The 13617-nt window shown below is 42.8% G+C and overlaps 1 protein-coding gene across 6 annotated transcripts in view; it reads right to left on the bottom strand.

Annotated features, from left to right (window-relative positions):
* Nucleotides 1-1763: 1763 nt before the first annotated feature.
* The window catches only part of LOC110493536 (SH3 and PX domain-containing protein 2A), a 122180-nt gene continuing 110326 nt past the window's right edge, over nt 1764-13617 (bottom strand). For 4 of the 6 annotated variants that reach the window (XM_036949458.2, XM_036949460.2, XM_090204634.1 and 1 more), the window contains 5 exons: nt 12989-13151; nt 12533-12812; nt 11987-12036; nt 11760-11879; nt 1764-10782 (listed from right to left, as the gene is read on the bottom strand). In XM_036949458.2, the coding sequence (XP_036805353.2) occupies nt 8704-10782; nt 11760-11879; nt 11987-12036; nt 12533-12812; nt 12989-13151 (2692 nt within the window). In that variant the 3' untranslated portion in view covers nt 1764-8703. Of the gene's footprint in view, nt 10783-11759; nt 11880-11986; nt 12037-12429; nt 12445-12532; nt 12813-12988; nt 13152-13617 lie in introns of all 6 variants that reach the window. The other 2 variants (XM_036949459.2, XM_036949457.2) reach the window with 1 other exon arrangement.

Here is a 13617-nt window from a genome sequence, read left to right as displayed (position 1 = left end):
TCATGAACACAGTTTCTGTCAGCATAGTCGTAAAACACACAGGAATCCAGACCTACACAACCCTGACCTTCTGTGCTCCAGTGGACCTTGGTGCTTTCGGTGGTATGTGATTTGGGGCACCTGTTACATCATGTGTTTTGGACGGCCCCAGCTGCCTAGGTGGTTTATGTTCAACCGGGGTCCTCCAGGGGACACCAGGCTTAGGGTCAGGGGTTCCAAGCACTGCAGGCAGCTACCACCTCACCTCAAATATCCCTCTGATGTCCCCAGATATACATATGTCTGTCAGTAGTGGATTAATAGCATGTAAGACATGGTAATATCTAGGAGGAGGAATGAAGTCTGACAATAATCTAGACGATATATATCAAATCTGTCATCAAGGTGTATTAGTATCCCATGACTCTGTTATAAACTGATGGGTCATAGTTAATGTCCATAGGTAATACTCTGTGATGATGAATTGAATGTTCATGTGTTTAAAAACGTTATTTTGAATACATGCAGTCCTTATACCTGCTTTACAAAGGCCCTTGAGGTAAGACCTTTACAAATAAACAGCTAAAAACCGCAAACCATGAGCTCAAACTCCATTCTGACTCCTCCAGCGAAGGCTGAAGAGAACAGACCAGTTCAAGATTGCCATCTAGTGGATATATATATAAATAGTTCCACTGACCAATGAGAATCTGTTTTGGCGATGGGTCGTCCTATGGGAGCTTTCCTCAGCTGTCGACACTGTCTCACTTAAATATGCCATCACCGTCACACCTGAAGATGACAGTGACATGGAATGAACAGAAGCACTAAGACCTTTACTTCAATATCTATCTGAAATATTCCCAAGTGGTCTATGTGCAACCAAAAGGTGGCAGAAACATTGTCGGCCTCTAAGTGTTTGTTGCGTCTTTATTTGATACCTGTCATTCTAGAACCTTCCTGAAATACTCCAATACAGTCTTTATGTTGGACATGATGTCTCTATGTATTAGTCCTCCCACAGCTGTTAGCCTGAGTGTTACATTCTCTTCACATCTCCCATAACCACCCATGATGTGATGAATGCTCTAGCCTTTAGATGCTGAGGGTAACTTGCACATGTTCTGTTGAACGCAATCGTTTTGTGGGGATTCGGTGGGGGTTGGGTGGTTGTCCTAACGGGAGGTAGGTGTGCACATTTTCCGTGTTCATTTAGGCGTATGCGATACATCTTTCTACATGTGTATAGATGTCAGGATGCCGCAGCATGATTTTTTCCCCCTCCATCTTTCTCATTTGCAGTAGGTAGGGCTCTACCATACTAGTTCATCTTCATTTTCTGCCCTTACAATTTTTACAGTTCTCTCATAACTCATACAATATACATCTAAAACAAGATTTTAACAAAAATAATGATTGAACAATCCAAGTCTAAATATACTTATTCTGATTTATACCATACAACAAATGAAGATATATGTATCATTCAATAAATGTACTGTCACCTACAATTGTATGTAAAAGTTATACATAAATCTAAATATGAATGTATTAGCCATATCAGCTCAGTTGGTCCTGTGTGGCTCAGCTGGTAGAGCATGGTGCTCACAATGACAGGGTTGTGGGTTCTATTCCCACGGGGGACCAGTATGGGGGGAAAAGTATGTACTTTTGCATCTGCTAAATGACTGAAACATTTAATAATAATACTACTGCAAATATTCTGCTTCATAATGTATGTCGTGTGAATGTTCAGGCTAACAAATGAAAACAGAGAGGCAACATGAACTAAACAAAGATAATACATTTAATAGTGTTTCTCATTAGGGCAATGCAAGATACAATGTAAACATGAACGAGACACAACAACAACAAAAAGGTTTTCAAAATGAGAACGTTAAAAAAGGGACGGCCCTGTTTTCAAAATGAAACGCTGGCACACAGACCAATTCCTACGTTTCCCGTTGAAGAGTAGACTGATTCGATTATTTGTACATTTGCTGTACTTTCACATACACTTATTGACTTACTGATGCAAAATCATGACATGTCCTGACATGTCCTGCTGCTTTATCGCTTCGTCGCGCGACATTACATTTTGTCACACCGAATGACTCACGTCAGTGACATTTACAAAAGGAATCCGTTTCTCTTGAACTCCAACCTCCCATGACACCTTTATTTTGAAAACAGGACTAGTCTCTAGAGTTGAACACAAATGTTGCATGAGAATAATGCAAATTAAAAAAAGAGAGAAAAACAAATATTATAGCAACTCCTTTGGTCCAACTCGAAGCACTGGTGGTATGATGTAACAGAGTTGACATGCTGGTAGTGGGTCATTATTGTTTCAAGTTTGGGTATAAGGACCTAGACGGTTTACAGAGCATAGGTTTAGAGAGTATAACTTTGGTTTGAGGCCTTGTCTACAAATTGGGTTTTTGTGACAGTGTTGGAGATTTGCCACACTACCTTCTACTGTAAATAGGAATTAGACTATAACTGGCGTCACTGATGAAGGCCTTATCTTAGGTAATAACAAGACTTTTGACTACGCCAACTAAAATGTATTCAGTGACCCCTCAAATGACACACATCTTTATCTGACAAATCCTCCCTCCAGAAAATATGGATGTGGCAATAAATATGGTCCATATTGGTACCCATACAAAAAAAAAGCAAGGTAGTTCCAAGCAGTGTGAGCAGTTATTGCTTAGTGCGATGTGACATGATGTATCTGTCTGAGGGGAAATTAAAGAGAGTATAAAGTAGTAATTAGAACAGGAAGTCAAACAGTGAGAGTCTCAGCACGGCAGGAACCACAAAAAAAAGAACCAGCATGCTCTATTCCTCAGCCATGCAATACATTAGCATTCTAAACAATGCCCCAACGCCACCTGTTGTGTTAAGCAATTGTGTTAAGTAACACTTGGCGTAGTCGGCAGTCCCATTCCACCTGTCTGAAGAGTTACCATCAGTTCTAGCACTGAGTAAGCTTTTATCCCTCTCCTTTTCTTCTTATTTTCTTTCATTCATTGACTTCCTTCATGAGCAAACAACTAAAATTTCACTCTAAAAAAGTTATGTTCAACATACCTACTAAAAACAACCCTTAGGTTAAACACCTCGCAACCCTTTCACAAACACCTACTACTAACTTTCTCAAAACATCACATCTCCTACCACCCTAACCTACCCCTTCTCTCATTAACCTGACTCTCCAGCCTCTCCCTTCACACCAGGAGAGAATATGCCATCAGACAGAAGTTGAAGCTTCACCACAGCAAATGATATAAAGCTGAATAAATCAGACACATGATTAATATGCCACCCGCTAAAAAGCTGGAGAGAGACAGAACGAGAGAGACAAAGAGTGAGAGCATCTATCCATCTTCGACAGCCACAATCTCATTCGTTTTAGATTAGCCCCTCGTGGCTGTGTTTCCCCGCTATCAGGACGCCACCGGCGCGAGACTTACTGGGCTTCAAAACTTTAACTACCGCAATTAAAATGGTGTTTTGATAATGAGATTTCACCGTCACGCATCGTACATGGATTGTTCATTAGCCCAAGCTGTGGGTGATGGGAGAAGAGGAGGAAGGAAGTATGATGCAGTGTTATTCATTGTCTCTGATGGAAGCTGTTGCTACTGGTTTTAACGGAAGTCTAGTCAGCATGAACAGAGGAGCACAATGTCCACAACTGTATCCAGCTCCTCTGTCTCTAACTCTCTCTCTCTCTCATTATCTCTGTCTCGTTCTCTCATTCTTGCCATGTCATCTACATTCCACAATCTGATCCATCTCAGGTTTCCCAACTCATCCCACACACAACCAACCTCATCCCTGACCTCCTCCTATCTTTCTCCTGAACTCACCTGCACGCAATCCATCTCATCACAGTGCGCACGTCCTCTCTCTCAAACACACCAACACACAACATCTCACATCACGTGCTTCTACGACCCAAACCTCATACACTAGATGCACTCAACATATGCAATCTCTTTGTTCTTCCTACTCCAAGTGACTGGGAACTACAAGCTTTGGTTGAGGCGAAAGAAAGAAAAAGAACATGGCAGAAGTATGGTGGAATAGGCCAAAGCGTGAGCAAGGAGGCACTAGTAAAGGAAAAGTAGAAAAAAAGAGCTGTGAGGAGAAAAGCCATTCCGGCTGGTGCTATCTAGGATTACTAGGCTTAAGGGAAGGTCACGCTCGAGAAGGCCCGCCAATTTGTTAAAATAAAAACAGAGAAAGGAGACAGGGGCAGAGAGTCGAGGCAGTGTGGCGTCAGTAGGGACGGTCTCACTTGGCTGAATTCGCAAATATGGGAGAGGCTCTAATCTATTCTCTCCGACATGAATGGCATCCCTCGTCGTTATGTGCGTGTGTGGCCCCTGCATGGGTGCTACTTTACCACAAATCTGTGGCACCCTCCACCAAAGTTAAAACTCAAGGGTGTGTGTGTGTTTCTTCCCTATAAAACCCACTGGAGGGGAAAGGAAATGAACTGAGTCCTTCCAAAGCCGGGAAGCACCTTAACTGTTATGTGGGGATAAGTGATAAAAAAAATCATCTGTAGAGGAAACTTTTAAACCAACCAGTTTTAGTGGACCTCAAGAACATCACTGTTGTAATCTGTGGACAAAGAACCAAACCCATGTAGTATTTTCTCTCTTTCTCCTCAGAAGATTCTAAACATTCTGAACATGGTCAAGTCTGAAATGAATTCCCATGGGGCTTAATCGAGGACATAAAAAAGTGTTTTCTTATATTTGGTGGTAGGTATAGGTTTGGAAGTGGATGGATTAAACTACGATGGCCCTGTAAGTACACATTCCCGACAAGACTACCGCTTAACAGCTGACATTACGCGGTTGACATCTGCGATGGTTCCAAATGTCACTTTTGCCATGGAAACAGGGTTGAAGAGGCCGGCATGGCTTGTGTTCAAATGGCATGGAGGCATCTGCGTACTGTAGGTGGAGGAGAGAGACTCTCCAAGAACAAAAACATTTTGTTCAGGCACAAACGTGACAGCTCGAAGGCAGTCTGGTGAGTACCTAGAGGCCCTCGATGCTGACACAACTCTTACCTCTGTGGATCTGTGGTAGAGAACAGCTAGATGTTAACGAGGTCGGAACCCGGGTCATTGGGTTCTGCCGGTGCCATTCACAGTCCACTAGCCACGCACGCTAGCCAGGAGGAAGGACCAGAAGGGATTCTTACGTGGCCATTGGTTAAAAATCCTGTCCATCATGTCACAACATTTTGTGCTGTAGCTCAATGGAAGTAAGCCTCTCCAATGGGATTGGAGAAGGTTCAGTGCCATTAGCAGCTGTTGCTCTTTTGAAAAAGGCTATTTTAAAAAAGCAGTGGACCTGAAATGAGTCATGACCTAAAGGTGTTTACATGACAGATGATGGCTTGAATTGATTAAGGGATATACAGTATATTTTTGGATCATATCTCCTTAGACGAGAAAGGTAATGTTGATCATGTTTTTCTATAGCTATGCTTTTTAAAGATGCCTATTTGTATTGCACATTTCCTCATTATTATATTTCTGAAAGATGTTCAAATACAATGGGGTGAAAACGAAAAACAAAGAAGAGAAAATGATATTTTTGACCAAAACATTTAACAAATTATAAAAATAAAAAAAATACATAATACTGAATATGAAAAAGACGAGCTTGACACATTACAATTCCCTTGTAATTTGCAGGCGCAGGCAGAGAAGCCATGTAAATTGAGCTCAATTAAACAATAGCGATATGCATTAATATGTGCTGAAGCGAAATGTTATGGGTGATTCAACACGTTTACATAATGCCTTTGTCGAGGGGAGGGAGATGGGTTAGGGGTTCTGTATCAACTGTAGTTGTACTATACATAGACCTAATTATTGATTTCCATTGCTTTACATGGGATATGATGGGTGAGATAAAGAGCATTTTACCCTCCATTTGTGAAGCAGAACTAACTTCAGCTTCTATAGATCTGTATGCAAGGGCTTGAAATTCATACCAAATAGACTGTAGAAATATCAAAAAATTATACAGTATATCACACATTATTGACTTTTGTACTAGGTTGCGGGGTCTAGTCCAGTCTAGTGAGGCAGTGGATAAATATTTGATTGTCAAACCACAAATGGGAGGTAAAAACATTAGTTCAAAATAAATAAGATTTGAATCAGGCATTACGTACAGACCAATAAGGAGAAAGGAAGTGTCCATGATTCTGCTAGTTGCAGCACACAGCATGGGGGGGGGGAAACGTCATTTAGAAGGTTGGAAAAAAAGATAGCCAAATACAATAAAGTGAACTAAAAAAAATGATAAACTACAAAAAAAAAACCTGATTAACTCTTAGCTGCATTAATATTTGAAAACATTAAATTATGTACAGGCATTGTGTAGTTGGTAGTTTCACTGACCAGCAGTGCATTTGGTATTGCATTGTAACTGCCGGTTTGTAGGGCAACAGGAAAAAGTGTGTTGCAGTAGCATTCGTCTCCCACAAGAGAGTACCATGTACAGTATCCAATTATTATATTGTGAGGAGCATTGGCATCCTCCAATGACTTAGATATTTTTCAACTCAGGAGTTGAAAAACTTGAGGTAAAAAAATATGCATATTAAATAGTTAAAAAAAAAAATCAATAAATAATATGCTGAGTATTTCAACTGCATCCTTACATTAATGCACTGTAAACAAGTGTTAAAGTGCATTAATTCACAAAAAACGGAACTTCAATCTTCATTATTGTCTATGTGTGATCACACTGTAACAACAAAAAACAACTATGGTTGGCTAAAACAGATATAACTGCGATCGAGCAGGTACAATACTTTGTTTAATACTATAATACTGTCCAGCAGAAAATGTCATGAAAAGTTAGTGTTTAACCTCAATTGAGAAGCTCACACACTGTTAGAAAAATATTTCAGCAGTCTTGAACACCAGCCAGTTGAAATAGTACTTCATTTGGATTTTCAATTGGGGATCGTTTTGAAGTAATATCAGTATTGAGTTTGGGGAAAACGTATAATTAAATAGTAACTCAAAATAGTCCTGCAGCACTATTCTAAATCCAGTAGATACCAAACTACTTTTAAAGAAAGGAAGTAAACATAAACTCCATTGCATACCACATAAACCAATACTGCACAGCAATATCCGCATATTTCAACATGCTTTGATTTGGGTTCAGAAAATCCAGATGCCCAGATGTTATCAAAACATATATTTTTTTAAACTTTGTTTTAGGTATTTTTTTGAATACACTGTATTAGGCTATTTGTGCCCATAAATAAATAGAACATCTACAAAATAGCCAATGAAATGATATTCTGCATTGGTTTAATCACATTGTGGGCTCGAGGCTGGGATTTAAAAAACATTATTAAGCCATATTTCCAGTACTTATTTTCTGTGCAACTGCAACTGCGATTGCTACACTGTATACAGTAAAGCGTATATAAAAAGATATTTGTCTGGGACTAATACAGACAACTTAGTGTGTAAACGTATTGTGTAAAGTAATATCTTGGTGGTAGGTAATTATTTTATTTTTTTACTGAAAAGCACCTTAAATTGGATTTTATTCCCCCAATAAGTATACTTTAATTAGATTTCAAGCTTGACAGATTTTGGCTTTATTTGCATGCAAGAATCTGTAGGCTTGGTTGAAAATATAGAATAAGAAGTGGGACTACAAAAACAGGGTGAAACTACAAAGTTCGTCGAATTACGTGTACCTCAACATAGATATTCCATTAGTGAAACTTCAGAGATCCGAATATCCGAGAGGAAACTTTGACTCTTTCCAATTCTGGGCTGTCGGTGGAGTGTTACACAAGAAAGCAGAAATACATCTCCAAGGACAGACAAAAAGACACACAGAGACACTAAAGAACAAAACATACAATAATGACTAAAAAAAATAATCAAAGGATTAGTCATTTTAAGTGAGTCAATTGTGACTCACTGAGAGTCACTGATATCTCTCCCTTTCTCTTGTTTCTTTCTTATTTGATTCTGAACATTCTACTACAACACTCTAGATTGATCCTATTCGCTCGGTAACGTTCCTAAAACACTCCTACTCAAGTGATTCTCTTGAACGTTACAAAAATTATTTTGGGGGTATTCATGCTCGTAGGCCTATGGCACTGTCATACATTTGGTAATGATGTTGATTCACCGATGTGTTCCGTCCACTTCTTCGAACCCCCATTCAGTTGATCATCTACAAAAAGGCACCTATTTGGCATTACAGTCAGAAGGGCAGGTATAAGGCTTGCCATCATTGCCCAGCTATCTTCTCTTTCTAATGTAAACCCCTTCTAGAAGGTGTCGTGTCAAATCGCATCGTTCCAAAGTTCCAAAAACATATTTGTGTTTCTAACACTTGGGTTGGCCAACCCCATTTTCAGTCTCTCGTTACATCCCATATCGCACACAAAAATCTGGACTTTTAGTCTTTTATGTGTACATTTTAGTAAACCAGAAATAAAAGTGTCTCTTTCTCATTATAAGGTTAAAACAACATTTTTTTTTTAACATAAAGTATTTCAGAATCAATTATTTGTTTACATATTTGGAGCATATTGCTTGTGGTAGCTCTTGTGGGGTAACATTCTTATGGAGTGATGTCATCACCAGTATTCTTAGTGACATCATCAAAGGGGGGAATTGTTATTATTATTAGGCCATTACTTTTTCCTCTCTAGGTAGTTGGAGGGGACCCAGCCCTTGCGGGGATGCAGGGCATCTTGGACCTTGCAGTACCACCACCCGTTGGGGTTCCTGTCTAGAACCTCCAGGCAGGTGCCCTCAGGGAAGCCCATGGTCTCATCGTCCCCCCGGTAGTCAGCGATGGAAACATATACCTCCCTCCCCAGGTTGTTATGGATCAGCTGGCTCTTCTCGATAGGCTTGGGCCTGACCGTGGAGACGGGGATACCATTACGCTGCACAACAACCCCAACCCTGCTCAAGGCGTCCGTCCCGCCACCGGCGCCAAATCGTTCCGCCGAAGACCCCCTGGTGGTGATAGAGCGCTCTGAGGGTCTCGATCGGGTCTCGACTGTGACGGGTTGCGCACGCACAGCGTTGAAAGAGGAGTTACGGCGCACGCCAAGAGTAGCGGAACCGGAGCGGTACTGGTCGGTACGATACTGGTTGTGGGCGGCCAATGACTCATTCCGCCTCAGGGAACTTGTCATGTAATGTTGACTGACCATGGCGGGCTGTGGCGCAGACACGAACACGGACTGGGGTCTGACGGCAGACTGCGGTCTCACCCCACCGTTCCTCATTCTCGCGGCTCCGTTAACCAGCACAGCCGGCTTGGAGAAGCCCCCAGGAGGCTTGGAGGGGATGGGGGGAGTGTTCCTCGATCTCAGACCCCCTGGCGTGTTGTGTACCTGGTGGTGGTTGGTGAGTCCCTGGAGGTTGATGTCGTTGAGTGCCAGCACGCGCTGCTCATTCTTCTCCAGGCTGTTGGACTTGCTCCCGGTGCCGCTGCCCGACCCAGAGCGCTGCCCGTCAGACTCGGACCCACCGCCGTCCCTCCCTTGGCGGATGGGCTCCAAATAAAAAGTGGGCGCCCAGCCTTCCTTGTCCCGCCAACGAATGTACCACCAGCCGCTCTCCTGCCTCTCCAGGACTTCCACCTCCACCCCAGATGGAAAGCTCAGCTCTGACTCCTGGACCTTGTCGTAGGCGTCTGTGGTCCGGTATAGGTTGAACCCTTCCAGATCTGAATCTCCCCGGCTCCCTTTGGAGTAGATGGAAGAGAGGTCTGAGGTGCTGTTGAGGGAAGAATGGGAGTCCTCCGACGAGATGACGGAGGCCGTCTCTGAGTCTTTGAGCCCATGGACGGTATGCCGGAGCTGACCCGTGGGCCTCAACTGGCGTCTCAGGGAAGTGATGTCCATCCTCTCAGGGCACTGTGGCTCTGACTTGGTGGTGAGCAGAGGTTTAGGCCTCACCGAGGGCTTGAGCTTGGTGGAGGGGCTCTGGCCTATCCTTTGCTCCACCGTCCGGATGCCTGGAGGTTTCCTGGAATCTCTACCCGATTCGTCTGAGGACAACCTGGGGCTGGTGTCGGCTTTGGCTAGGGACTGGCTTCGGCTCAGCTCCGGGGCGATCTTCTTCAATGGCTTTCCCCCTGCTAGAGGTGAAGACCCTGAGGGTTTGCGGGGTACAGTCGAGGAGTGGTAGATCCTTGGGGAGTTGGAACCACCGCAGCCTTTGGCCGAAGCCCCTTCATCACCACTACTGCGCCTGAAGCCATCGTTCTCATAGATACATTCTTCCTTGGCCATCTCTTCAACGGACCTGAAGGACCTTCTTCTATAGCTGATAATCACAGGGGAGGTCTTGCAGACCGGAGGAGAACTACGGTACTTCTCACAGACCACGCTGTTGATTTTCACCTCCAGGGGGCGATGTATTGTCTCTCCCTTCAGGGAATCTGTGTCCGACTCGCCCTCGCATCCAACAGCGGGAACGTCGTATTCCGGTTCCTCATACACTGTGGGCCGGCTGGGGGATTCTGGGGCTTTGGAGGATGAGGAGATGGAGTGACTGGGTGAGGGTGATGGTGTCTCTTCTGAGTCTTGCTTTTTGGTGGGTGGAGCTGGGGGCGGGACTTTGGGGCGTGTAAGCGTGCTGGTTCGTCGGCTAAGGTTGGGTTTCTTGCGTTTGTCGATGTAGGAGCAGGGGGCCCAACCCTCCGTCTCCCCGATCTGGACATACCACCAGCCCCCGGAGTTCTTCTCTATGACCTACAGAGAAGACAGGTGGGAAGATAACCAACAGTCAGACACACTTGATGGAGCTATCACTTTATAATCAACATTCAGCCTCACTTGAACTTCACACTGATGAAAATAGTATTTTTAACAATGGGTCCTGATCAAAAGTAGTGCCCTATAAAGGAAATAGGGTGTCATTTAGGAAGTAGACAATGTTTCTCATACATGTAGATCTCTTGAGCATTGCAGTTATACAGATGTAGGATCTTAATTTGATCACCCTGCTGCAGAAGAATTTGGCATCTATAATGCACAGGGAGAGGGTCAGAGTAATAGTGTCCTATTTCTCTACTGCTGTTCTCTCCCTCCCTCCATCATCCCCTCCACTATCACACCATCATCCTCCTCATTGACAGATGTAGGACCTTCATTTGATCACTCTGTTGCAGGATGGCTTTCCTGCAATGCAAGACACTTACAACTTGTAGTGCATTTGAGATTTTAAAAGTCTTCTGAAGTGAGTAATTTCCACTTTGAAATTTCAGACTTAATTTCCCCTTAAGAACAACGTATCAACCCCTACAAAAAAAACATGTAGATTCATTATAATCCACATAATAATTCCAATTTCCTGGCTCAAATTACATCCTACATATTCTGGGTATCATTCTTGGTGCGACGGTTAGAGAAATCAAAACAAAAGCTCCTTTCTTCTAACGTGAAATGTCCACCCTGACATCCAGCTGGCCTCTATACAGTACGTTGCCAGCATTATCAAAATGAACAGACCGCCAAGGCCATATCTATGAAGCTTCAGCAGCTGTGTCTCTGGTGAGCTGTCAGTTGTCATTAATATTCCATGTGCTCAGACAGATTTCAATACCAACATATGTACAGCGGTTCTGAGCATAGAGATAGATCATATAGACAGTAGCCTATCCATCTATCCAGAAACGAAATATCTGTGTATATATACTGTATCTATCTCTAAGAGTCTGGGTGCTTACGTCAGCTTTTTGTCCTCCACGGAAACTGATGCCATCAGAGATGCAGGACTGGAACTCTGCGATGGTGTAGTACTCCGCTTCCACAGTAGGGGGCTCTGGTGGCTTGGGTAACTGGAAGCCCTGCACAAACAAGACGAATGGAATAAGAAGCAATCTTGAGTTCAATGTTCTATGTTTATGTTTTAAAAAACGTTTTCTGATACATACTGTATTTGAGAGTGACTTACCAGATTTGTTTCTCTTCTAGGAGGAGGTTTTTGTCGGAGGTTGGGAGAGCCTAATGAATGGAATCATAGATTAGCATCATTTACTGTCAAATGTAGAAATGATAGAAGTGCAATTAGTAGTCTATTGTACACACATAACAGACGAGTACAAACCTTAGTATATCCGTAAAACCCCAATCAAAATGTTATATCACCCAGCACTATATATGTTTTTATTGCATTTTATTACACCCAAATATTAGTCACACAAATATATCCCAGCACCCAAATATTAGTCTAATAGGTATATATTAGCACCCAAATATTAGTCAAATAGGTATATATTAGCACCCAAATATTAGTCTAATAGATATATATTAGCACACAAATATTAGTCTAATAGATATATATTAGCACCCAAATATTAGATTCACACTATACACCTTCGTCTTTCCATGTCTTACCTATAGCCTCAAAGCCTATGTAAGAAGAAAACAATATTTTACTTCCGTCAAGTAAATAGTCTAATTTGAATCACCATACAACTCCATAATCGATGACACTCACCTATCGACACCCTGTGTGGAGCGACACGTGCTACAGCAGGGGAACCAGGTTCCGTCTTCCCCTTACTGTCCTGTAGAGGGCCACTAGCACCAGGGCCCAGGCTAGGACTGGAGGTACCCATCCCAGATCCAGAACTCAGCCCAGGACTCGGACCTGGGCCAGGGCTGGGGCCGTGGTCAGGGCTGGGGTTATAACCTGGGGCATAGGGCATGGGCAGGCTGATCTCACTCTTGGAGATGTGGCGCTCAGGACTGGTGGAATCTCCATCCGTTTGGACATCCTTCGAATCAAATCAAACTTTATTTAAACTGCATTTTTTACAGTAAAAAAAACCCCAATACAATAAAAGAGATATATCGAACAAAAGCTAATAAATAAACTTAAAAAGTGCTTAAAAAAAGCTAAAAGTTCAATCAAATGAAATCTTAAGTTGAAAGCAAAATCTTAAAACCGTACCTTCTCACTGCTGGACTTCTTCTGGAGCAGGTTGCTGATCTCCATGATGTTGCCGATGATCTCCACAGGGCCTGTCAGGGTCTTCTTCCTACCTGGGGATGAGAAGTCCTCCTTCATCTTATTCAGGTATGAGGCCGGGGCCCAGCCCTCCTTCCCCAGGTACCTAGCAGCAAAATAGGGGAGGAAAATGGAAGTTTACTCACCGGTCAAATAGTAACCCTTACCGGTCAAATAGTAACCCTTACCGGTCAAATAGTAACCCTTACCGGTCAAATAGTAACCCTTACCGGTCAAATAGTAACCATTACCGGTCAAATAATAACCCTTAGGGTTACTATTTGACCGGTAGGAGTTACTATTTGACCAGTAGGAGGTTACTATTTGACTATTTGGTCAAATAGTAACTCCTACCGGTCAAATAGTAACCCTTATCGGTCAAATAGTAACCCTTATCGGTCAAATAGTAACCCTTACCATTCAAATAATAACCCCTACCGGGCAAATAGTAATCCTAACCAGTCAAATAGTAAACCCTACCGGTCAAATAGTAACCCTTACCGGTCATATAGTAACCCCTACCGGTCAAATAGTAACCCTTACCGGTCATATAGTAACCCCTACCGGTCAAA

This window comes from Oncorhynchus mykiss, chromosome 17 (genome assembly GCF_057628025.1).
Source record: "Oncorhynchus mykiss isolate SJ-2025 chromosome 17, ASM5762802v1, whole genome shotgun sequence".
Lineage (NCBI taxonomy): Eukaryota > Metazoa > Chordata > Actinopteri > Salmoniformes > Salmonidae > Oncorhynchus > Oncorhynchus mykiss.
This window is presented reverse-complemented; position numbering and strand designations above follow the sequence as displayed.